The sequence below is a fragment of the Phalacrocorax aristotelis genome, chromosome 17 (assembly GCF_949628215.1).
Source record: "Phalacrocorax aristotelis chromosome 17, bGulAri2.1, whole genome shotgun sequence".
Classification (NCBI taxonomy): Eukaryota; Metazoa; Chordata; class Aves; order Suliformes; family Phalacrocoracidae; genus Phalacrocorax; species Phalacrocorax aristotelis.
Window position 1 is genome coordinate 7,484,181 of NC_134292.1, and position 25,502 is coordinate 7,509,682.

The 25,502-nt window shown below is 59.9% G+C and overlaps 1 protein-coding gene across 1 annotated transcript; it reads right to left on the minus strand.

The window, feature by feature from the left end:
- Positions 1 to 654: 654 nt before the first annotated feature.
- FIBCD1 (fibrinogen C domain containing 1) lies at positions 655 to 16,412 on the minus strand. The gene is made up of 7 exons (XM_075112226.1): positions 16,323 to 16,412; positions 10,775 to 11,251; positions 9,606 to 9,765; positions 8,724 to 8,860; positions 3,070 to 3,166; positions 2,531 to 2,710; positions 655 to 2,219 (listed from the first exon to the last, which is right to left on the minus strand). The coding sequence occupies exons 1-7, from the start codon at positions 16,392 to 16,394 to the stop codon at positions 1,960 to 1,962; spliced, it is 1,383 nt and encodes a 460-aa protein (XP_074968327.1). The 5' UTR covers positions 16,395 to 16,412; the 3' UTR covers positions 655 to 1,959.
- Between the last annotated feature and the right edge of the window lie 9,090 nt (positions 16,413 to 25,502).

Consider the following 25,502-nt stretch of genomic DNA (forward strand, 5'->3'; position numbering starts at 1 on the left):
CACCTGTGTGGGACCCTTTCCAGAGGAGTGTGGTGGGGTGCAGGAAGCCCCTCAGGAGCTGCCAGGGGCTCCTGCTCTTGTGCTGGCTGGGAAATGCCACCACTGAGCTCCCCTAAATCCCATTGCTCAAGAAACCCAGCCTGGCTGGCTGCTCTGGGCAGGGATGGAGCAGGTAGAGCCGGTGCCTGCACTTGGAGTTTGTCCTCGCCCGAAGCCTCTGAGGAACGTCTCTGGCAGAGGGGAAAGCTGCGATGCAATGCATTGTTTGTTCCTGCTTCCCTGGCAGGACAGACAGACAGGGACTTGCCCAGCAGGCGAAAGGGCTCATCCAGCGCAGGGTCCAAGGCAGAGAAGGCTTAAAAGAAGAAGAAGCACGCAGGGAAGTACAAATCTGCCACAGTCGGGAAGATGAGCCTTTGATCTCCCTGTGCATTAAGCCCCTGTGGAAATGGGGACGGCAAGAGCTTTCCTCCCTTCCTTGGGCAGTCTGTCCATCCGACGGTATTTCTTAGGGGCAGAGCATGGTGCAGGGGCTCTGCTCCCCATTGCTGCTGTAGCACAGGCAGAAAATCGTGTAAAGGGTGGTGGGATCCCAGCTGTCCCCTCCCCTCCCTGTTCCTACACAGCCTGCTCAGGCTTGGTTTTTTTGGTGTGTTGTTTTTTTTTTTTTTTTTACAAAATCCCCTATTTGAGTCCTTCCAGCGAGCCAGAGGGAGAAGTCAGCCCCACACCCCGTGGCAGCTCCTCATGTCAGCCGGCATGAGGCATCACCTGCAGCCCAGTTATCAGGGCCCTGCAGATGCTAAGCCCCACTCGGGGCTTCTTTTTGAAAAACCTTAACAGGATTTGAAGAAATGAAAGGCTTTGATTATCTGCAGGTGCCGAGTCAGAGTGTGGCTCATCCTCAGTGAAAAAGAGTGTGAGTCCCCAGGCCAGGAGTGAGTGGAGGGGGCTTGCGCAGGGGCACATGGGCATGCTGTCCAAAGTCAAGGGTTTTGGGAAAGGTCACAGTTTTTGGATAGCAAAAGTCCGACTTAAGTCTGAGCGGGTCTGGTTGGGAGGGAGGAGCTGTGAAAGCCAGCAGAGCCATGCCAGGAAGAGAGCCTTCCTCACCTCCTCCTCCTCGCTGTGCTCCCTGTTTCCCCAGCACCACCAAAACAACTCCGTGCTGTGCTCCGTTCTGGGTGTGTGTCTTTGCAGCACGGTGCCAGCTTGCTTTGGGGTGTCCCGACCCGCTGGGAGGCTCCAGCAGCCAGAACAGGGACAAGGGGGACAAAGGAGTTTGTGGTTGTCCCTTCCAGCTGCATTGCTCTTGCAGGGGGAGACGTGAGCGTTCTGCAGGCCAGCGAAGGAGTCACTGGCATGGTCAGGTGCACAGACTGCAACCCAGCTGAGCCCTCCCTGTCCCCAGTAGCACCATGGGGTGAGCCAGAACTGCAGAGCAGCAGCCTCATCCCAGTCCTGGGGGCTCTGCAGGGCTCGGGGCTCCCCATGGTGAGTGTCCCCTGGCCCTTCACCAGCTCGGCCAGGCTACTGCCGTGTGTCTGTGCCAAAACTGGAGATGAACAGAAGCACCCACCCTGCCTGGGCTGTTGCTTCCTTTCCTCCTTCCCTCCAGGGAGCCCCTTCCCCTCCCTGCCAGACACCACTAGCACTGCTCCCCAAACCCCCGCCTCCTGCTGTCGTTCTGCTGCAGCCATAAGCACCAGCCTTGGGTCACGCTCTGGCCAGGAGACCCGTTTCAGCTGCAGGGGGGCGATGGAAGCAGGGAGCAAAGGTCCAGGGATGTCCACAGGCACCCGGGAGCTAAAGCTGCCCTCCCCAGGGGCAGGTGCTCCCCCGGGACCCCTTAAAGATGGGCCAGACCTTGGGGAGGATGGCAACTGGGATGGACGGGGCTGTGGGGCAATGGGGAAGGGCAGGGGCCTGGGCACGGGGCGGGGGGCACATCCTATCCAGCTAATTCTCCTCCTGGACAGGCCGAATCTTCATCTCGGTGAACTTGAGGGAGTACTGCCAGCCGGTCCAGGAGGACCACTCGATGCCGTCGGCGTAGGAGCTGTGGTGGCCCTTGAGGTACTGCCCGTTGAGGTTGGAGGTGTGGCAGTTGCGATACCACCAGGCGCCATGGTAGAAAGCTGCACAGTTGTTCTCTGAGTGGTCGTTGTCCAGGTCCTTGGTGGTGAACTTCATCCCATTGTGCTTCAGGAAGGAGTCTCCTGCCACCACGAAAGGAGCCGTGATGGGCCCTTCCTGCCCCTCACCCTGCCCTCAGGCTGTCTCCCACCCTGGGGGGTTCCCCTGGGCACCCCAATGTGCCTCCTTTGGTGATGTGCAAGGCACTTGGGTCACCCACCCTGCAAGTGCCCAACCACAGCCCTCTGCCTCCAGCTCCCCGTGGCTGCAGGGATACAGCCAGTACTGCCACCAGTGCCGGAGGAGGCAGGCAATGCCCCAGCAAGGGGGTTTGATGGCTGGGGGCTCCCTCTGCCCCAAAAGACCACGGCGTCCCTCTGTTCTGCTGCCCTACCTGCCGTCCCCGAGTAGTCAGCGATGGAGACGGGGTACCCATCCTCCTCGGGGTCAACAGAGAAGAGCCCCACGCCGAAGCTGCCGTAGTGAGCGAAGGCAGTGCCATTGTCAAAGTCCTCCAGGTCGATGCGGAGCTCGTAGCTGCCCTGCACCGTCAGCATGTGGATCCTCTTCAGCCCTGCAGTGGATGGAGGGGGTGAGTGTGGGGACCCCGGGGCAGGGACAGGGCAGTCAGGGGTCCTTGGGGGGGGGTGTGAGGTGGGATGGGGAGCAGTTCCCATCCTCCAGACCTCGCTCTGTGATTGCTGCACAGCCAAGGGCATGTGCTCAGTTCACGGGCAAACAGCCCCATCGCTTCCCTGCCCCTGCGCAGCCACCCAGTCCCCTCCCCGCCTGCCCAGGCTGTCTCTCCTAGGACCTGAGTGCTGGCCACGGGGGTCTTGGTGTCCTTTCCTTTGCAAAGGATCCCCCAGGGGGTCTGGGGTGCCCCAGGCTTTGCCAGCCCACCCAGGAGCAGGTACTGCCAGCCCCACACACCTAACCAGTGCTCTCCTGTCAGCTTCCCGAAGCCATCCCGGTAGGCTTCCCAGCCACGGAAAAAGTTCACGGAACCATCCTCCCGCCGCTGAAACACCTGGGAGGGAGATACATGGGGTGTCAGTTGTGGGGCTGCTCCAAGCCTGTGCACACCAAGCAGCCCCCCCTACTCCCCACCGTGCTGTCCAGCCCTCCCCACCTCCGTCTTATTAGATGCAGGCACAAATTAAACCCTTTCGACTCAGTAATTAGACAGGGATTCTGGCGAGCAGGGCCCCAGGGAAATGCCAGATCAGGCTGCCAGGGATGGGTAAGTCGGTTCAAATAAAACACTTCACAGGATCCTTCACCTGGAAATGGGAGCAGAGGTTGGGAAACGCACGGTGTGCTCCTGCGGGAAGGTGGCCGGTGCCCCCAGGAGGGGTGGGCACCCCGCACCCGGCTCCAGGCTGCGCACAGGAAACAGCCTGGACCCTGCCATTGCATACAGGAGCAGAGGTATGGGTGGATGGACGGACAGACGGCGTGACTTGAGGACTGTCCCTGCAGCACGTGCTGCACAGGTCATTCCTTCAAGCCATCCTCCAAATGGCAGGACTCTCGGTGCCAGGTAAAACTCCCGGGTCCCCGCTCTCCCCTGGGCAGCCAGCCAGTTATCAGGCATCGTTCCTGTGACAGCCTCGTTAGTCATCCCAGAGAAATTAACTGTGGGGCACCAACCCCAGCTCCTGCAGAGCCCCCAGATCCCAACCAGATCCCTGGGGCTCAGCGTGGCTTTTCTCCTTGGAGCCTTTCCCTTTTCCTCTCCCATCTGCTCATTGGTATGTCATGCCCTGTGTGTTTCATCCCCTTTTATCCATAGTTTCGGGTTTGATTTATTGACAATGATCCAGAAAATGCTACTCCCTGTCCGACCATTTGAACTTAATTAAGCCTCCAGCCCTGGATTAATTGCATTAAACTTGGCTGAGCCAGCCTGCCCGGCTGCCACCAAGCGCCACGCTCCCACGGCCGTGGTGCAGGGAGGATGGGGTGCTCAGTGATTTAGGAACAGCCACCCCATGTACCGGCAGCCAAGGGACCAGAACACCTTGTCTTCGGGGCTGTGCCGTGCCACTGAGCCCATTCACTCCGATGCTAGCATCCCAGGCTCAGGCAGTGCCACTGAGCCCCCATGCTGGCCGGGAAGCTGCCATGCTTTGCTCCACTGTGGGGATGCTCCTTTGCAGCCTTTCCCATCCTGCACGTGCAGGGTTTCATGCCGGCATGTGGAGGAGACCCACCTCATGAACTTCGTGCCATTTTGCCCTTCACCAGATGAGCATTTTTGGGGCCGTGGGTGCCCGGTGCAGGCTCCAGCACGCTCCTCAGCATGGTACGGCTCTGATCCTGCTGTACTTACCTTCTAGAATTAGAGCCTTAATTTTTATCCCTGCGTTGAGCACTTGAGAAGCTGCAGTTAAGCCCTTTTAAAGGGGCTTTCTTCAGCCTTGCTGGGTGAGGGGGGATGCGTGGCTGGACAGGGGCCCGAAGCTGATTTTCCCCAGCCGATGTCGGCTCCGGTGCTGCCGCACAGGGAAGGCGGCAGAGGCAGCACCAATGCTCCCCCTTAATCGGCTTTGACCCGCGGTTGTAAATAGGCCAATTGCCTGAGTGGTGGTGCCCAGGGAAGTGTGCGAGGCACATCTGTGTTCACTGATCCTCAGCATGGCTTGGCAATCACCCTGGGTGCCGGAGGAGCCCTCAGTGCCCCACCGCCCACCAGGCTTGGCCCTAAGGGGCTCAAAACCAGGTCAGAAGGGCTGGTGGGTGCTGGAGGTCCTGTGTCCTCCTGGGCCTCCTGCTCCAGCCTCATCATCTCTCATGCATGGTCCCTCCTCATGCTTCACCCATGCACCCACCTCTCCTGCATGCAGGCAGGGATGCAGGAGCCTCCTCCTTGCACCCCGTGCCAGGATGCTGCATGCACCAGGATGCCGCGTGCACCAGTGACCCGCAGGCTCACTGCCATGCTCCCAGCCCTGCCTTGCTGCTCTTTTCCTCCTCATCAAATATGCATCACCCTCTCTTAAGCAAAAAGGATTTCCTTCCCTTCTTTAAAGCAAGGCTGAAATATTTATCTCCCCCGCTCTCTGCCTCCCCCAGTCGTGCTGAGCTTGTGGGGTAGGGACAGGCTCCTGCAAAGGCACCAACCCAGAAAAATGGGTTAAAACCAGAGAAAAACGGGAACACCGGCCTGTGCATTGGTGGCAAGGGAGGGGTCTGCTCCCTCTCCCCACAGGCCCCTGATGCCAGCCCCCACCAAACCCCCAGCAGGCTCAAAACCCCACCACAGCTGCAGCCTGGGGAGGTGCTCGGCCATCACTTTTCTGCCACTGCAGCACTCAAGCTCCCGGTCAGGCTTTCGGGACCACGGCATGGACCCAGAGCCCCGGCCCCGTGGCATTCCTCTGAGGCCCCCTCACAGCGGGGAGAGCATCTTCAGGTTCAGCCATGGAGAAGACAAACTGGGAGCCGATCTCTGGGAAGTGCCAATCCTGTGGATCCCCTGTGAACACCGCAGCCGGCAGCGCTGCCTGGCTGAGGGCCCCGGCTGCTCCTGCCTGTCCCCACCAGCAGAAGTGTCTCATCCCCATTTATGGCAACACATAAATCACATCTTTTGAAAACAGCACGCATTTTCCTGGGTTCGTCTCACACGCTGCCTTCGGCTTATCCCAGCCCACGTGTAAATACATCAGTGTCTGTTCAAACCCCGTAGCTTGCGCCGGGACCCCTCCATCAGGTGATGGGCAGGATGGGTGAAGGCATCTCCGTGAGCATCCCCGGCACAGGAGGTGCCCAGGAAGCTGGAAGCTGTCACTTAACATCACCACGGCCCTCATCCTGCTGGCACAGCCTTTTCTTGCACAGACTTTGGCCTTCCCACCAATTCCCAATACATGCTGTACGTGGAAAATGACGCTGAGGCGGCTGGAGCCATCATGGCACCGTTGCTTACAGGGCCGAGATGCTGATACTGGGGGGCTTTGCCCCAGCTGGGCAGTGATGGAGGCTGCGGGGCACTGGGAGGAGCACAGGGCATTTGCAAAGACTTCTCAAAACAGCAGCATGTGAAGAGACAACTCTTTCATGCCTCCCAAGATGCTAAGCCTCCCCTGCCCTCCATCACCCTGTTATTACTTTATTAAAGTGCCAGAGGTGAGTGTCAAAGCGCGGAGTCAGGGTCAGTCTGGGCAATTACATGGCTGCAGCCTGGCGCTGCCACGAGGCTTGGGCAGCCCAGGGGTGTTGCTGTAATTAAAGTCGGCACTGAGCACAGGGCACGGATGCTCCCGTTGGTGCCAGCGGGCACCGACCCGGACTCATGCCCCAGCTGGCTGCAAACGTGGCCCTGTTGCTGGCAGGCAGGACTGAGGGGGGAACAAAGTGGACTAGGGGGTGTGCTGGGGGCTCCTTGGCTCTTCTTTTCCACACTTCTTTGCCTTCGTGTCACCCTGCCCTGCACAGAGACCGATGGTGGTTGCCCTCTCTGCCAGATTTCTGCTTTTTGACTATGCAAAATAGGCAGCAAACCCAGAGCTGCAATCACTTGCGCAGTGCAGGGGACTTTGGCTGCCCCGGGCTGGATGCAGCCATCGCGGGGAGGAGAGGCGTTGGTCTGGTGAGGGCTGTGCCTTGCTCAGCCTTCCCAACAAAGGGGATGGGGAATGACCCAGGACCCTGCCTCTGGCAAGGGGACACGGTGACACTGCAGATGACACTGTGGGGATGGGAAGGTGCTGAGCAGCACACAGTGAGTGACCCTGGCTGGGTTTCTCCCTGATGGGGTATTGGGGCAGCTCTTGCCCCTGCCCCGCTCCCCATGGTCTCTAAGCCATCCATGCAAGCTAAGGCTTAGCTCAGCAGCTCCCAAGCTCCGAGTCAAAATTGATTCAGCTGCTGCCATCGCTTCCACCCACCCACCTACATGCAAATAAGCCCAAATGTCAGGAGTAATCGCTCCAGAGGAGGAGGAGGGGAGGGAAATTTCCCAGGCTTTGTACAACAGCACTTAACCGTGCCATGGCCTACCTGGAGCCCGGGTGAGTCAGTGCCCCAGGGACCCCCTCCGTGTCCCAGCCCCATGGGAGATGGCTGAGACGCCTCCCCCCCACCATTCTGCGGGGCTGCAGGTATGTTTGAGATCCTCCACGGCAGAGCAGCCCCAAGAAACAGGAGCCTGGCGTGAGCACCCTCAGCCCTGGTCTGGATGTGCCCATCTCTGGGATGCCGGGGTTTGGCTCCTCTGCCCCGGACGAGGCAGGGCAGAGCTGTGGTGCTGCAGGCAGCGCCGTGCTGGCCCTGCTGACAAAGCCCATGATGCTGCTGGGTGTAAAATCATTTGCTTCACCCCCTCCCCAGCCCAGCTGGAGCCCTCCTGGCTGCAGCAGCTTTAAATAAGCCTCTGAGTGTCTTGCTAATCATCTTGGGCTGCTCTTCAGGCAGCACTTGAGCACGGCTGGGGCTGGCAGAGGCTGTGCAGACTGTGCACAGGTTTTGTAAGGACCCTCCCCACCCTGGGGAGCCAGTGGGGTCCCCCCTTTTCCCTCTGTGAGCCCCCCAGGATCTGGGGTCCCCAGAGCTGTGCCTCAGTTTCCCCACTAGAGCTGCTGGTGCCAACCTGTGTATGACAGGTCACTCCTGCCTGGGGGTGGGCTCTGGGCAGGCTGAGTCCGAAGACTTATCAGCCCCCCGAGGGCAGCGTGGCTAAGCTCCCTCCTGGCAGTGCTCAAAGCTGCTTAGGGGGATCAGGTCGTGGGGATTTGTTTCCTAGAGCACCCAGCTGGAGGGGCACTGGCTGGCTCGGCTCACCCAACATGTCCTTGGGGGAGAGGCTGCCTATCCACCCCTCCCAGTGAGCCCCCCGCCGCCTCTCTGGGACCCCCTCGCTGCCCTGTGGAACCCTGAGCAATGGCCACCTGGGTGGGGGCTGCTCACACCCTATGGGCCCCCAGAGTGAAGGGGGTGGGTCTTCAGGCTTGGGGCTGCCAGCGCCGTGTCCCCCCGGCTCCCTGCCCCTATTACTTTGATTATGGGGCCATTGCATCTGCCACGACAAAGCGAATCAGACAGGGCGGCTGGGGAGCGAGTGAATCAGCGTGGCACCAGAGGTGCCCCAGGCACCCCTGCGTTAGATGAGGCGAAACACACTGGTTTGGGGTCCGTCCCGAACCCCAGCACCAGTTCACTGCGACCACAAGGACAGGGCAAAGCACAGCCATTCACCCCACGGCACAACTGCAGCTACGCCCTGCCCCAGCTGGGCACCAGCCCCACTGAGAAGGATCAGCTCCAGCCGTGGCATCCAACTCCCTGCCTGAAACCACCCTCCAGCTCCAACCAAGCTCCCCAAGCCCAGGCAGGGCCACTGGGCTCTGGGACAGGGCTCAGCCTGTCAGCCCTGCTGATGCCACTGGCATGGGTAATGCCAGCAAGCCTGTTTGCTTGCTTCCCCACAGGATCGGGCACCCTGTGCACAGCCAGACCCCATCAGCATTTATCCCCCGTCCCGATGACACATCCAAGTGCCAAGAGTAACGCCCCCGGCACCCCAGCACAGGGACAGCCAGTGGTGGCATCGCCCAGCACCCCCCAGCACAGCAGCAGCTCACCGTCCAGCCGCCCCCATCAGTTGTCATGTCGCAGTAGACCTGGAAGCCGGAGGGGTAGTGCGTGGGGAAGATGGAGTAAATCCCATCCTCTTGCTGTCCGCTCACATAGATGTCAAAGCAGTCTCGGGGCCGGGAGCCTGCAGCGTGGCATTGGGATGGGGTGGGACAAGAGGAAAGCTGGTTAATTAATGCTCTAATTTAATGTCTTGCTATTTCTTTCAGGCTGTCAACCTTGCTGCCAGCTCTAGTTGGCGGCTCGGTGCTGCCTTGTTCTTTCCCTCCTTTCTCCTCTGATGCTCAGGGCGAGCAGTGCCCAGGCGGACGCAGCCACCACGGGGACCCCCCTGGCAGCTGGCAGGACCGACCCCATGTCCCTGTGTGACAGCAAGGGCAGGCTGGGACCCAGCTGGGGAGGAGGGAGGCGATGCCCAGAGGCAGCTGCAGGCAGAGTGTGAGCACGTGCTCGCAGCCCCGGGACAGTCTTACTCAGCTTCTTCTTAACCAAATGATGATGAATGTGACCGTTACATGCTGAGTCCCATGCAGCGCTGCCGGCTGCACCCGTGTGAAGGCAAACGGTTGCTTCTTGCTCTGCTTTTGCCCCAGCTGTTTCTGCGTGGGGAATGGGTGGGTCTGCAGGGGTGCGAAGTGTGCGGGCGTTGCAGGCTGGTTTATTGACAACTGGGGGCCGCACAGTGAGAAACACCCCTTCTAGGCCACAGCTTTCCATCTCCCTCGTGTCCCACCTCCTTGCCAGCCCCCCGCTGTATTAAATCCCTTCTCCAGGCTGGTTGTCTCCATTCCATCTTCCTAGGCAGAGACCTGCTGAGAACAGCCTCAGGGGCATCCCTCTCCCGGGGACCCACGGGGACACCGTCTCACCGTTGGAGCAGCCCCGGGGCCGTGCTCCCCTGCCTGGTGCTCGCTGCAGGTCGGCCTTGAGCCGGGGCCGGGCACCCCCACGCTCCTTCTGCAGCGTGTCCAGGACGTCACTGACGGAGCTCACCAGCCGAGCCATGTTGGTCTGGCTCTCCGAAAGCAGCTGTGGGTGGGGGACACACGGAGGGGAACAAGGTTAAACATGTTTAAATGTTTTCCACCCCTCCCCAGTCCCACCACCACTCTGCCATGAGGATGCTCTGCCAGCTCCCACAGCTCCCCAGATGACTGCAGGCAGCGACATTCCCTGCCAGGGTACAGGCTGTTGGGGACCAGGTGGGGCCATAAAAGCCACAGCAGATCCCATACAACATCTCTGGTGCTTTTTGGCCTGGGGTCAGGGTCCAGATAGTGCCTATCACTGCTGGGGCTGAGAAATCCCCAAAACCTGGATGTGTTGGTGCCACCACTGTGTAGGATAAAGGGCATCTCTGGGCAAGGGGATGGGATCGCAGAGGTGGCAGGAATAGCCGTGTCCTGAGACAGCTGCCGGCTCTCCGCCGTACCCCGAGGTGACCTGGGCTGGGCAAGCGATGCAGGGCGGCCGCAGCAGAGCAGCAGGGCAGGGAGCAAAGCAAAGCAGCGGGGATTGATCAGCTCCGGACGGAGGCAGATGAGCACCAGGAGGGACAGGCATGGGGCTGAGAATCCAGCCATGCCCTGGGTCTCGCTACAATGCCTGGCAGACCCCCAGCATACCCAGGTAAGCATTTCAGCACAGATCATTGGCTGGGAAATTTTGGGGACTGTAAATAAGGAGAGGGTGATTGCTGCATGAACTGCCCTTAGGATGGTCCTGTGCTGTGCTTGGCTCTGCTCAGAGCCCCCAAACAGAACCCGGAGCTGGGAGATCCACAGGTGGGCGGCTGCACACCCACCTCACTGGCACTAGGGCAGTTTGGCAGCAAGACCCAGCTGGATGATGAGCTGGAGCTGAAGCTGTGCTTCCAAACTTGCAGCTCCCAAGTGCCTGCCTTAAACCTCAGCCCCTTCTGCTGGAGGTCTCCCCGGGACACTGTGGGCAGGGGCTGCAAGCAGCCATGCCCCAGGGACATGGGGATGGGGATTCTGTCCCCAAGGAGCACCGTGCGGCACCTCCATCCCCGGCTCACCTGGATGAGCCTGCCCTGCTCGCCCTGCAGGGCGCTGAGCTCCTGCCCCATGGCGCTGTGTCCCTTCTTGAGGCTATCGCAGTCAGCTCGCAGCTGCACGGCGTGCGTCAGCAGCTTGGCCACCTCATCTGTCACCGTGACCAGCAGGGCCTTCTGCTGGCTCTTGGTGGCCTTGGCCTCGGCGTCGTGGTCAGTGATGGCATGCAGCAGGGAGGTCTGCAGCCCCTCCAGGCGCCCGAAGGTGCCCGTCGCGTCAGGGCAGTTGGGGTCTATGAAGATGTTGATGCGGGAGCTGTCGGCTTTCTCGATGGTGACCAGCGCGTTGGCTTCCTCGGGGTTGGTGCTGATGACGGGGGGCGACTCAGTGCCGGGCATGTGGTAGTGGTTCATGAAGAGGATGGCCCCCGTGACCGTCACTGCCAGGACGACAGCCACCGAGAGCAGGACAGTGCACAGGATGTACCCACAGCTCATCCTCTGCGGACAGAGAGATGGATGCCATCAGGACCCATCCGGATGGACCCATCCCGCTCCCCTTCATCTGAGAGGTGGGTTCAAACACTCATGGGCTTTAGGGGGGTCCAGCAATGGGGAAGATGATGTTGGACATGGGTGGTGGCAGAGGAGGTGACGTGGGGACCCCAGGGAGCCCTACAGTTCTGCCAGGAACGCAAAGGCCATGGGCAAGTGCTCAGTGAGCAAAGCAGCTAAACCCGCCTGGGAGCCGGAGGTATGAAATAATAAAGAGAGCGAACACGCAGTGGCCGTCTGCTCCCACTGGCATGTTTTATTTAAGGCGGTGTACTCAGTTGGAGCAGCCCCGGCTGCCCGGGAGGTGCGTGCGGGGCTCCCTGCTGCCCTGGGCACAAATACAGGGAGAAAAAGGGAAAACGCTCCTGGTGTCCCCGGGACCGCAGGGGAAGCAAGTTGGTGAGGGAAGGGAGGGTCTGTCCCCAGCACCAACGGGAGGCTGCGTGTTGATGTTGGGATCACACTGCCCCTGAGTGTCGTGGGGACTGCTCTGCATGGGGCATCTCCCAGCTGTGGGGGGCCACATATCCCTGTCCCCCTTGCACCCTCACTGCCTGCCAGAGGGGAGCAGAGCTGCTCCCAAAGCTGTTGGATCTGTCCTGGAGCTTCCTAGTGAGGGGGAGTTACTGTGGGAAAGGTCTCTGATGCCCTCTGAGCACCTCAGCTCAGAGGGACCCATCAGCTCAGCCTGCGGGAGCTGCTCTGTGTGCACCGAGAGCCTTTTCTCCTTGCAAAGCGTCAAGTGCCAACGCCATCCGTGAGGAGGGAGCGAGCTGCCACCCAGCCCCATCAGCCCCTTGCCCCCCTGACGCCTCCCCTTCTCATTACACCTGCAGGACAAAGGCTGTGATTTTCCCCTGACCCTGGCCACAGCTGTCACAAGGAATTGCAGGCCTGCCAGAAAGCCGCAGATTCGGAGAGACAAAGGCTACTTTCCCCAGAAACGAGGGGAAAATTGCTGCATCTGCAAAGATTTCCCAGGCCCTGTCCCCTCCTGTGCACATCTATCTGGAGTGACACCTTCCTTCAAGCACCCTTCATTTTATTCATGCTCCCGCAACCATTTGCATTAAGGTGACCTCAGCTGCAGCGGGGCTGGCCAGACAGGGTCTGGGGGGCTGTGGATGCCCCACCAGCCATGGGGGTATGCTCCGGGTTTCCTCCCCAGTGCATGGAGCAAGGCTGGAGATGCAAATGGCACTGGGCTGAATGGGAAGCCACCCTGCGGGGACCTTCATAATGAGCAGCCCCAGGCTCAGCCCCTCGGTGTGCATTAAAAGATGTCAAAGGCAATAAGGGGAGTTTTCAGCAAGCAGAGGGTTGAGGAGTTTGCCTTGCATTTGTAGACATAGAGTCTCAGCTTGGGGGCACAAGGGGTACCTGGGGGCAGCAGGATGGTGGCAGACAGAGATGGGAAATGCCAACCGCTGACACCCTCACGAGGGCCCAACCTGGCCCCTCGGCACCCTGCGAGCGCAGAAGTGACAGGAGTCATTTGCGATGCAGATAGGAGTCACTTGAATGCACAGCCAATGCAGAGTGATTTGGGATCTGCGGGGTGAGCAGGGACCATGTCCCCATGGCTGTCCTGGCTACCACAGCACCTTCAGCTCCCCAGCTCTGCGCCCTCCTGTCCCACATGCCGCTGCTCCCCACCGTGCTGATGTCCCCAGCCTGAACCATGACCACTGGGACATGCAGATGGGCTGCTACAGCCGAGGGACCTGTCTGAGCGTTAAGGGTCTCAGGAGCAGAGCCGTGCGTGGCCAATGCTCTGTTTCTCACAGCCACACAAATCCCAACCGGGCTTTAACACAACAAAATCCCTCAGCACTGCCAGGGAGCTGCATCCAGCTGTTTTCCAGCCTTTGAGCCCCAGCATCGCTGCCTTCTCGCCAGCACCGGGAACTGGGGCAGGAACTGGGGGCAGATCCCCTTTGCACTCAACCACCTTTGCTCGTGACCATAAGATCCCGAGCAGTGGCAGCTTTACAAGTCCCACGGCATTTTGCTGGCAGGTTGTGTTACCTGGCAACCTGCAGTGGGCAGAGGAGGGAAACGCTCAGCCAGCAGCACCAGCAATGCTCCAAACTGGGGTGTAGATCCCCCCAGAGCTCCCCAGCACAGCAGTCCTGCAGCTGCATGCCCAGCTCCTGGCATGGGGCCCTGCAGATGCCTCTGCCGCACGCTCCTGCCGCACCATGGCCACGGCCCTCATGGTTCCGGGGGTTTCTGCTGTCTGTTTCATGGGCTTGGGCTCCTGGATCTTCCTGCCAAGGCTTTCAGGATATTGCCCTGCCTCAGTTCTTTATATCCTCCTGGGAACATCAATTGAGCTGGAGATCCTGACGCCTCCATATCACTCCTTCCTAAGGAGAGCAGAAGCTGCGAGGCTGGGAGGTGCTCAGGATGAGTAGACCTTCACTTGCAAACCTTATCTGGAGCTGGGGCTGGAGACTGGGGGGGAGCCCCAGACCACAACCGAGGGAGTGTTGCCTTGGCGGTGCAACGGTGTGCCAGGCTCTCCATGCCCTGCGCTGGCTCAGGCAGTATCTCTATGCTTGGCCACCGTGCCCCGTGGGGTCCAGGACCCCAGTGCCCCAGCCATGCCATGTGAGCAGCCTGGGGCTGTGGGTCCCTGCAGCCCCTGTGCCCATCCTCCCCCAGCCTCCTCAGCCAGCCAGACAGGTGAGCGGCTTTGCTGGGCACGGGAGACAGCAGCTCCAGCACTCACAGCCTGCGGGGAGGGAGCTGGCTTGTCCCCCGGGGCAGCCAGAGCAGAGCCAGAGGTGGGCTGGTCCCTGGGGAGCATGGATGGAGGGCAGTGGCAGAACAAGCTGAGCTCTGCCGTGGGAGATGCTCTTTGAGGAGGAGGTGCCCTTTGCTTCTGCCAAAGCCACTGCTCTTTGTCTGCTTGCCAGGCAAGCTCTGTGCTGTGGGGTGGTGGGCAGTGATCACAGGCAGCCCTGGGTGCTCTTCTCAAGCCATGCCTCCAGCCAGGTACGAAACAGGTACCTGGTTGTGCTTCTCAAGCGGGTGGACACTGGTTTGCATTGCCCAGGTTCAGCTGCTGGGACAAACTTTAGCCTAGCTGCACCCCACCTTACTGTCAGGGTCCACCCAGCCCCGAAGGAACCCCAGGGCAGAAAGGGCCAGTCCCACACCTCCCCCACAAGCCACTGCTCGCTCCAGAGCAGCTCAAGCAGCTCATTTTGCATCCCAGCCGCGCGCCCTGTGCTGCTCCACTGCCCCTGTCCCTCTCTACCCTCCCTGCCCGTCCAGCTCTGCTGCTGCTCAGCTTTGCGCAGGGCTGCAGCCCCCATCCCTGCTCGCCTTGAGGCAGGGGCTGTACCCCAGCTGCGCCCCCCCCCCCCCCGCACCCTGCTGCTCCCCGTGCCCTCCCAGAGCCTAATGCCGCACTTCGGTTGCTCCCCGCAGGCATGGAAGCAGGTGAACTGAATCCCACTCCCGTTACCTGCTCTCCTCTGTCATCCAAAGCCTGCCTGCTACCGCTCCCACAGCACGGCGTGCTTTGCGGCTCCGGGAGAGGAAAGGAGAGGAGAGGGCTGGCGAGCATGCCGGCGCCGGCAACATGGGTGAGCGTGCGGGTGGGCTGCGACGGCTTTCCACTAGAGCTTACGGGAGCTGGAAGCCCAGCACCGGCTGCACAGCAAACTCCGTGCCTCCTTTGCACCCCCCTGCATGAATCACCAGCTCTGGGCTGTGTTGTCCAGTCCCATACGGGTGGTGGGGCTGGGTCCATCCTGCCCAGCTCATCCTTGGGGCCGAGGTGGGGTGCAAAGCCGGGTGGATAGCAGCTCCAGCCGGATGGCACCGCTCGGACCCCTGCGTGGAGGGGCTGCGCACCAGGGAGGCAGCTCTCCTGGGAAGGGGAGAGGAGTGCAAGGTTTGTCTCTCAGGGGGGATGTCTGGGGCCTCCCGTGCCGCCCGGGGAGGGCAGCCCCTCTCCCGCTAGGCGAGGGAGCCGTTTGGCATGGATGGGCTGACTGGGAGAAGAGGGCTCAGAGAAGGGTGTGCAGAAGAGAGAAGTCAGGCAGAAGTCCCTTTCCTGCATCGCTGCGGGTGGAAGAGGGACAGGCAAGCAGCACACCCGGGGGCGAGTGGGTCTCACAGCTGGGGCCGGCTGCTCCCCCCATCCTCCCCCAGCGCCATGGTGCGGAGGGAGGGCAGGCGCTGCCGGCTCTTGGCTCCTTCCCTTGACTCCCAGGCTCCATGGGAGACTCACTTTCCCCCAGCTCTTCCCAGGCACGCTTGCCCATACTCCGCACGCCTTCCCTTCCCGCCTTGCTCGCACCCAGAGCGCGGGCAGGACAGCCGCGTGCCCCGGCCACGCAGCCGTGCCTGCGCTCCCCTGCCTGCTCCGGCGCGCCCGGCGGCTGCGGGCCGGGCAGCGGGCGCTCCCGGCGCGGGGCTGGAGGAGCTGCCACGCGTGCGGCGGGCCGTGCGGGCAGGCTCCGGCACGTGCCGGATCCCCGCGCCTCGCCGCAGGCTTTGCCGCCGCTTCGCCGCACCCCGCCGCAACGCCGGCTTCTCCCCCGAAAACCAGGGCAGCTCCTGGAGGTTAAGGGCGGGCTGGGCGGCCGGGGGTCCCCGAACCAAGAGGGTTGACTCTGGCTGCGGCAGGGAGCTGAGATGCCAAATCCCTTTTAAAGGGTTATTTAAGCAGTTTAAACCATGCAGCGGTTTATCAGAGGCGTGCGTGGCAGCCCTGGAGCATCGCCCGCTGCCTCGCCAAGGGGCAGCCCCAGCGCTGGAGGGTGAGGGGGCACTGGCTGCAAATAAACTCAATAATTTGGGGGCGGGGGTTGGTGGTGGTGAGGGGAGGCAGCCGGGGGGCTCTGCACCGGCGGGGACCGGGGGGCAGCTCACCCTGCCGGGCTGCACCGGGAGAAAAGCTCGCTGGAAGAACGAGGGGGGGGTAGTGCTGGGGGGGTGGGTCGGTGGGACCCCCGGGCTGGCCCCTGCCCCGCTGCCGCCGTCGCCCCCCGCCCCGTACCTGCGATTTCTCCTGCTGCCCGTCCTCAAGTTGCGATGCTCCTCCCATGGTTTTCCAGCGCTCGTTCCCCATCGCGCCGCCAACTTCCAGCCCAAGTGCCCAGGACCCCCCCCAGACCCCCTCCCCGGCGGCAGCGCAGCCCCCGGCCCGCCCGCGCTGCCCGGCTGGCCGCGGCGGGAGGACGGGCGGCGGCGGCGGCGGCGGAGGAGGAGGAGGAGGAGGGAAGGAGGAAGAGGAGGGAGGGAGGACACGGGCACGGACACGGGGGTGGATCTTCCCTCCCCGCCCGCCCCGTTCCCCCCCGGGGCTCCCCCGGCCCCGCTCCGGCGACACCGCCCGGCGATGCCCCGGGGGCTCCCCCCGGCCCCCCAGCACTGCCCTGCCCCCCTCCCCCCCACCCGGCCGCCTCAGCGGTTCCGGAGTCACTCCGGATCCAAGCCCCCCCACCCCGGCCCCGGCGCTCCGCAGCTGCCCAGATGTGGCAGCACAGCTGGAAGAGCGGCAGCAGGTAAGGCAGGGGTTGATGCTAGCGGGTCCGGGGGCATTTCAGAAGGCTTGGGGGGGGGGGCAGATGGGGGCCCCAGGGACCATCTCACCACCTTTCCAAAGCTACGGTCCCCAGTTCAGCACCCCATGCTGGAGGGGCTCAGTCCCAGCAGTGGGCCAGGATGGGTAGGGTGCTGGGCAGAGGTGGGGGGGCACCGGCATCGGACCCCCCAAACCTTTGTGTCCAAGGGTAGCCGAAGTGCTGGGGGTGCCTCTTAGCACAACCCACATGGTGGGTTTCCACATGGTGGAAAGCTGGTGCTGGCTACGGGGAGGCAGCAGCCAAACCACCCGTCACACGGGGTCACATCGATGCCCACAGGAGCATCACTGGCAGCCAGTGGGGTGTTTTGCACAAATCCCCGTGTTTCCAGCCCAAAGCAGCGATGCTGGCCTTGCGTGCCACCAGCTCCTGCGCAGGAGTCCCTCCCCGGCCTGATTTACCGCCACCTCTCTGGGAGCGGATGTGGTTTTTCTTTACCGTACCTTTGCGGCACCTCCCTTAAATCTTTTATTTGCCGGTTGTCTGACCTGCGGGCAGGAGTGTTGCTAAGAGGTTCGGAGGAGCATCCTGAAAGCTGCGATGGCTCAGCCCCAAGTTAATCCATTTCGGGGGAGGCTGGTTTCTCTCTCGATGCCGAGAGGCCCCTGGGAAACCTCCTGGGGGGGCCCTGCACACTCCCCCTCCAGCAGTGTGGGGCTGTCCCCCAGGCAGGTGGCACAATGGGGCTGGGGGTTGCTCTGAACCCCCCTGGGGCTCTGCCCCTGGAGCTCAGCCCCGTTTGGGACCCCACAGCAGCTCCTGTGCAGTGTTGCTGGGGTGGGGGCTGCCTCCCTGCAGCAGCAGCAGAGGCATAGCGGTGGCAGGTTGTGTGCACAGCGGGGGCAGGGGTCCAAGCGGCTCATCTCCAGGACACACAGACTGTTTCGGGAAGAGTTGAGTGTGTGCTGGGCTGGCAAACGGTGCCGAAAGGCTCTCTGGGGTAGGGAGGGAAGCACAGCCGTTGGCTCAAACAGTCGGTACCCATGTGTGTGTGTGTTGTCTCCCGGCCAGGTGCAAATCCTGCCTTTGGCTTTGGCAACATTCTATGGATTTACCGGGCGACGCTCATGGCCGTCAGCCCAGCTGCTTCCCCATGGACAGTTTTCAAGGACTTCCCTTTACAGCTGAGACCGTCCAACTCGTTCCACTGGTGGGGTGTTTGGTGTGCCCGCGCTGGCCGGGCTCAGCCCCCACACTGCTCGGCCGTTCTGGAAGCAGGAGGTTGCGGGTGCCCGGGAGGCTGTTTTAGCTGAACTCCAAACAATAAAAACTTATCATTAAAAAGAAATGTATCTTGGCTTCATGTGGCCTGGCAGCACGGGGAGGAGTGATTCAGTGGCTTGTCAGCCCTGGGTGTTAGGCATGCGGAGCTACACAACTGGACACTCTCCAAGTCCAGCAACTCATTTGCTGCAGATGGAGCCGGGACCGTGCAGCAGGCTGACGTCTAATTTGCAATCCAACATACCTTGACATAACCCACACAGAATCGTGGAGGCTGGCATGGGGCTGGGATGTGGGACACCCCTGGGGGCTGACAGCAGCTTGCCTGGGTGGGGAGGGGGCTTCTGCCAGCAGCCGGGCCCAGATCGATAGGCAGACAGAGGGGATGATGCATGTCTCAGGCTGTGGCCTGAGGGCAAAAACGGGAGAGAGGTTTGATGTGAGGATGCTGGCAGGCCACTGCAGCAGCGGGTCCTGCCGGGAGCTGTGGCTCCTGCGGCGTTTCCCCTTCCCAAGCCGGCTCTGCCCAAGCTGCCCGGGCATCATGCCGTGGCCTGGGGGCAGCAAACCGCTGAAGCAACATAGGATCGGGCCCATGCACTGAAATGAGTCTTTTAAAAAAAATTTCTGTCACTATCTTCTATTTTGTGGTCCAAGACAGTGAGCAGAGTTGCAGCGGTGGTCGTGGGCAGAGGCTGGGCTCGGGCTGGATCCATGCCCCCTGTGGGGATGGGACCCTCTGGGGAGTGGGACACCACAAGGCACGGCTCGGTGGCATTTTACCCCCCTTGTTGCATTCAGCCAGCACTTGGTCTGCATCCCCAGGGCATCACAGTACCAGAGCCAGCAAGGGGACCGATGTCCCATGGGTGCAACCCAGCAAGGGGCTGTGCAGGGCAGAACCACTCCATTATTTACCATCCGAGACACAGAGAGGTGCTGGGGATGGGGGAAACACTGACAGGGGGGACACGGACCCCTCCCCGAGGAGCAGCGTGTGCTTTTCTTGGCAGGGTGCCACGGGAGGCAGAGAGTTGTCGCTGTGCACACACGGCGTCAGACATCATCATCATATTAATAATGAAAGGGCAGCTCCTTCAAAGCTCTTCGCCCCTGCGCTGGCGAGAGCACGGAATGCAGAGGAGATGCGTGAGCCTCATCCCAAGCAGCTGCGGAGAGAGTGTTACGATGCCCGGCTGGTCCTGTGCTGGGCCACTGACCTGGGGTGACAAAAAATGTGCCAGGTCGCCCCGGGTGCTCTCCCTGCTGTGAGTTTGGCACCGGGTGGTCCCTGCATGGGAGCGGGGCAGTCCAGGGTGCCCCCCAGCTTCTGTCCCCGTCACTGCCCTGTGCAGGCTTCCCTGTCCCCTCATCCCACAGGGAAAGGCTGTTTCAGCTGCCAGGGAATTTAGCAACGCTGCTTGCTGTGCCAGGGCCTTTTCTTTCCACAGGAGGAATCAATAGCTCAGACAATGAGACAAACTACCTGCGAGGATGTCTTGGGCTGCAGCCAAAAGTGGGTCCCTGGTAGCAGCTCCTGGGGCATTTCTTCTGCTCATCCCTGTGCAAGACCTTTGGGTTTCCAAAAAACCTCCTTTAACAAACTCCTCCCCCCCACCCCCCACCCCCTTTTTGTCCAGAGCACCCTTGAGCCTGTTGCTCTCTGTGAGCATCTCAGCAGGACCAGACCGGGGCAGAGCATCTCTTCACCTATTTTCTCTCTGCCAAACCCACCCCCCACCTTTTGCCCCATTCAGGTGGCCAGAGCCAGGAGGGTTTTGCTGTGGATGCCCCAATCTGGGGAAGAAGGAGTCAAACCCCCTGTGCCGGGTGGAGGTGGAGCACCCCATGGCCACCCTTAGCCCACCCCATGCCCACCCTGCGCTCGCCTCATGCCCATGTGCTCTCCCTGGCACTGCATACATTTTGCAGGGTCCCATCCTGCAGTGGTGCCCCGGTGCGGGGGAGCCTGCTGTTCTCCCTCCCTCCAGCCCTTCCTGCCCAGCTCTTTCTCAGGCTTTTTTTTTTGTCTCTCGAAACACAACAAAACCCCCAAATCCTCCACAACTGAGAAACCTCCTTTTGTTCCTCTTTTCCCTTTGCTTTCTGCCGTGGTAGAGTATCGATTGGAGCTGATGCTCTGTAATCCGCTCTTTCTGTGAAAAGTTGGCATCCTGGAGTCCCTGGAGGGGCTGGATCCTGCCCCTGCATGGGTCTTGCTCCTCTGTCAGGCTTGGGGTGCAACGGGAAGGCTGCATCCCCCCATCCCATCTTGGTCCATCCCATCCCTCCCATCCCATGCCTGCAAAGCTGTGGGCTAAACGCTTGGTGGGGGGACAGTGCAAGCAGCTGCTGGGTGGAAAAAGACTCTAGTTTTGGAGAAGAGCCAGGTCGGATCCTGCTGGGATGGATGTCCAGAATGCTGGGCATCCAAGGGAGCCCTCCTGCCCCTCCAGCGGGGCAAGGGGCGATGGCACAGGGAGACATCAGAGCTGATGAGAGGGGCTGGCTGCAGGGCTCAGCGGGGGGCTTTCCAGAGAGGAGCAATTCCCGGTGGCCAAGGAGGGCTGCGGAGAGCTGGGGCTGACCCCGGCCTGAAAGGGGCTCATTGTGGGCTGCATGGCTGCCCCTGTGGGGCAGGGCCCTGGCCAGAGCACCCCGCTGAGACCCGCTCTGTGCCTGTAGCCCCCCTCTGCACCCCTCTGCCCCACTCCTCTGCACTGCTGCTCTGCCTATACTTAATGATGGCAAATGGGCCAGAGTTCCGGAAAATAAGGGGGGGGGAACAGCCAAAAATGTCCAAAAAACACAGGCAAGATTTTAATTTAAAATCTTTTCCCGCATGAAGAGCAGCAGCCCGGGCCATCTGGAGGAGTATATGCAGGTGAGCAGGAAGCAGTGGTGCCTCCCCCAGCTCCCTTGCTATCAGCAGCCCCCCAAAATGACTTTTGGCTGGTAAAACCTAACCCTGGCAGAGGGCAGGCATCCTGATCCCAGCCGGCAGCCTGGGGGAGCCTCAGCTTTCCCTCCCAAGCTACCAAGACCTCTCTGTTTAATTGTTATATTTGCAGGAAAAGTGATTATGAATCCCAACACAAACTGCAATAGCAGCTGAGTTTATTGCAAGAGATTAATTCAGCGGTTTAATTGAAACTGCAGGAGCAGGACGGGAAAGCATCAGTCCGGGGCTGGGAGGAGGGGTCAGCCCTGCTCAGCCATACCCACATTCACCCCTAAACCCCAGCAATCAATGAAACCCAAATTAGCAGATTTACTGTCAGACGACTCCATCATTGGCTGAGCATCACATCCAGCATCCTAAAGCCCCAAGTCTCCTAGCAACTCCCCAGCGCTGCCTCTGCCCACCCATTAACCCCTTCCCCAGGGCCCCCGTTCCATGTGCAGCACCCCGTGCTTTGAAGGCATCGCTGCCATGCTGGGCGTGCGCAGGGGTTTTATACTGCACATAAATCTGCAGCGATACCTGAAGGATGCTCGTGATGCTCGGCCAGGTGGGTGAGCTGAGCTGGGCTGGTTAGTCGAGACTTGGAGTTTTTTATTCCAGGTAGCACAGAAAAATCCTCAGGTTTATGTATTGATGGCAGAGGTTGGTTTCTAAATGTCACGGTAGTTTGGAAGGTTTCATCCTCTCAACTTGCGGAGATGCTGGGAAAAGGTCAGGGAAACCCCAAATCATGGCCAGCCCATGCAACTCCCTCCTGGCATCAGCATCAGGAGAGGCAGAGCATGAGCCTTCCAGCCTCCTCCTCCAATTTCAACAGTAAATCAATTACACCATTTCTTTGGGAAGTGGATGAAGAGAGCTGAAGTCGCTCTGTTCCTAACCTCCCTGCAGATGAAAATGTCCTTGAAAGTGTAAAATCGCAGTAGGACTCAGCACGGTGCCCGGGCCCGGGCTGGGGGGCATGAAGCTGCTCTGTGATAGTTGTTATTTTGGTTCAGATGTCCGATACTTCTCTGGTTTGCCTTTAGAGATCAGAAGGCTGGAAACAAGGGCTGTAAAAATAATGGTTTGTTGGTTGAAAAATAACAGTTGACATAAAAAAACCCCAGTCGTCCTTTTTTTAAAAAAAAACTGTCTTAATATTTATAGGCTGGGAAATATGTCCAAAGATCATGTGCCACTGAAAAGGACAAATCACTTCTCTTACTTCAGTGTGCCTTGTTGGGCTTTATCTGAAACATAGTCATAAAATTACCAAATTGAAATTTTAAATGGGGGGGGGGGGGAGGGGGAGGGGGATATCTGGAGGGTTTGTTGCTGCTTCTATTTTCCTATTGCCAGATAAAATACAATTAAAGCAACATTTTATATGCCAGCCAGCATAGCTAACATTGGTTTTCTGACGGCACTTTTTTCTGTCAGCCAATGAAAATAAATGATGCAGGATTACCAGCGAGCATCCAGCCTCTGTGGCTGGAGGGGGAATCGGAGCAGCAGGCATTCGAGTACGGAACAGAGGGATTTTACTCCCGCTGGAAGTGGGAATCTCTGTGGACTTCACCAGCAGAGCTCTCTGCCGCCGCCTGCAGCAATGCTTTGCTCTTGCTGCTCTGCCAGTGCTTCCAGTTCCCACCAGTACTTCCCAGTCCAAGGCACAGCGCTTATCTGGGGGTGGCAAATTAACTCAGGGCCCCCCAGTACTTCTGGCATGGCCCTGGCCAGGCCAGCGTGGATCTGGTCCCCCATGGGGCTCGTTCCCGTGCCGAGGGCTGCCAGCAGCTCAGCTGCCGACTGCACCAAAATCCCCGTGGTAATTGGATGAGGGCACTGGTTTCCATGAGAATATTAACTCAGAGCCCCGGCCCCGATCCCCGGGCGACATGCTTGGGAATATAAAGACACGGTAGATCATATTATGGGGGGGGGTGTGTCTCTCCTGCTTTAAAGTCAAAGGTATCACAACAACTTCTGATTTGTCACAGAGTCTATTGGACCATCTCTCATTGATGGGAGGGAGAGGAAGGGGAAGAGGCAGTCGCTGCGGAGGGGTGGCCCCCGGCAGGGGTGCTGAGCCATCACAACTCATCACAGTGATGGGCTCTCAGGGGGTTTTGGAAAAGCAGGTTTGGAAAGCAATTAAGAGGGCTGGCAGGGGAAATGCTGCCAGCAGGCAGGTGTTGGCTGGGGAAATGCTGCCGGCGGGCAGGGGCCACCAGGGGAAGTGCCACCGGCTGACAGGGCCAGGCAGGGGAAATGTCGATGGCATGCAGGGGTTGGCAGGGGAAATGCCGCCAGCAAGCTTAAGCGATTTCCAAGCCTGTTTTTTGAAAGCCCCCTGAGAAACCATCATTTTGGTGAGCTGAGAGTGCTCAGCACCTCTCAGGAAATAGCCCAGAGAGCGACTGCAACTACGGACTGTCGTGGCAACGCTGATGCATGTTCCTCTAGCATTGCAAAGGTCCTGGGGCCTTTGCAGGCAGGAGCTCGGCGCCGCCATCCTGAACTTGCTCCCATCTCCCTGTGGGACTGGTACAGCTAGACACTTAGCAAATGAGGGGGCTCCAGTGCCCGCCCAGTTATCAGTTTAGCCAAGTCTCTGTTTGGGGTGACCATCTGGTGGCATCTGCTGCTGCTCAGCTGTCACCCAGCCTTACTGGTGATGCTCAGGGGTACCCAGGGAACATATCCAGGGCCTCAGCACAGGGTTAAGAACCAGACAGATGGATGCATGGGCAGATGGACTTCTCCCCATCCACAGCAGGGAGGCAGGGGAGGACAGACAGACAGATGTGCCTTGTTAGCCAATGAGGTGGCCTCAGGTGATGCTAACAAGCCCATTAAAGGGGTTTATCAAGGGAAGCCACAGGCTGGCAGAAAGGCTGCTGGTTTTATCTGAGATGCTGCTTTTGGGCTGGGATTGCCTAAGCTCCTGCTCGTTAATTAGAAAGGCTTCAAGGAAGTTTGTACTGGTTGGCCTCACTCACGGTGAGTAGCCGTAATATGATGAGTGATTAGGGACTCTGAAGCTTTTTAGCAGGTATCATTAAGCTACTGATGAGCTCAGGCAGGGAAAGGGTCTTTTTGGCTGTGCCTGAAACTGACTGGTCCTGCATTGATCCAGCTCTTCCTCCTGCTGTGGTCCCTGACCTCCTGAGCCCCAATGAGAGGGTGAAGCATGTGTCCTGGGGGCAATGATGGCTCAGCTGTCACCTTGTGTCCTTGGGCTGGGTCAGGTCTGATGTCCTTCAGGTCATCTGTGAGATGATGAGCCTGTGGTCATGCATGAGTGGAGCTGGGAGGTCCCTATTTTCACTGTCTGCCAGGTATTGAGAAAACCTGGGGATGATTAGCTCTGCAGAGGTGGCTTCCAGACTAGTTGTGCATGAGGAGAGAGGATGGTGATGCCTGTCCTGGCAATTGCTTTGGGAGCACCTTGCCCCAGAGAGTTTGTTCCCCATGTCCAGGAGCTGTTGGTGAAGCTTTCTTGCTCAGGGGACATCCTCTTGAGGGGCAACATCCCTGTTCCATCTTCCTCTTGGCCCCCCTGAGGCTCCCAGGGGCTGGGACAAGACAAGGAGCAAAATCTTCCAGATTTTCTCTGCCCTCCCTTGTCTTCTCCTGTCTGCCTTGGCAAAACTTCACACAGCTCAGCAGCATCCTAACTGTCGTGGTCTGGTTGGCATCACTAGCGCTGTATTTACGGCAGTGTTAATTAAATACTTTCTGCAATCAGTGCTGCGCATGACCCCGCTCCCTGAGCAGGGTTGGGCTGTAAAGTGCCGTCACCGAGCGAGAATGTGACTGCCACCGTCCTGGGGAATTTCTAATAGACATTTACTCATCCCAGGCCTCCCATTTCTCTTTTCGTGACATTTTACAAAGTTCAGGTTTACAAAATAAGCCAGCGCGCAGAAGAGATGCTCCAGATGTTATTTACACTGCACGTGCCATTTCCCACTCAATGGGGTCTTCACCCCGTGGTGAGCAGAACTGAGGAGGCCCTGCCAGCGGCCCTCTCCTGGACTGGTCCCCTCTGCCCAAGGGGCTGCCGCTTTTGATGAGGACCACCCCATCACCCTGCCCCAGAGACCTCGGCACTGGAGACCCCTGCTCCTTGCATGCCGCTGCGTGCTGGGAGAGCAGCAGAAGGCTGTGGCTGTGCCGACTGAAGCGCTCATGGCGTTGTGCAGCTGAACCTGCCTCCAATCCCCACTCCAGTCGCAGGGCAAGGGATGGGCTGGGAGCAGGTATGGCCACTGCCTCAGAGGGGCCAGGCAGGGCAGGGAGGTAGGGCTGCTGTGGTTGTGGGGGGTAATTTGGGATGCTCAGCTGCTCTGCTTTTAAAAATAAGCCTGGGTTAAAAACTGGTGGGGAGCAAAAGTGTGGAGGCAGCAGTCTGCTA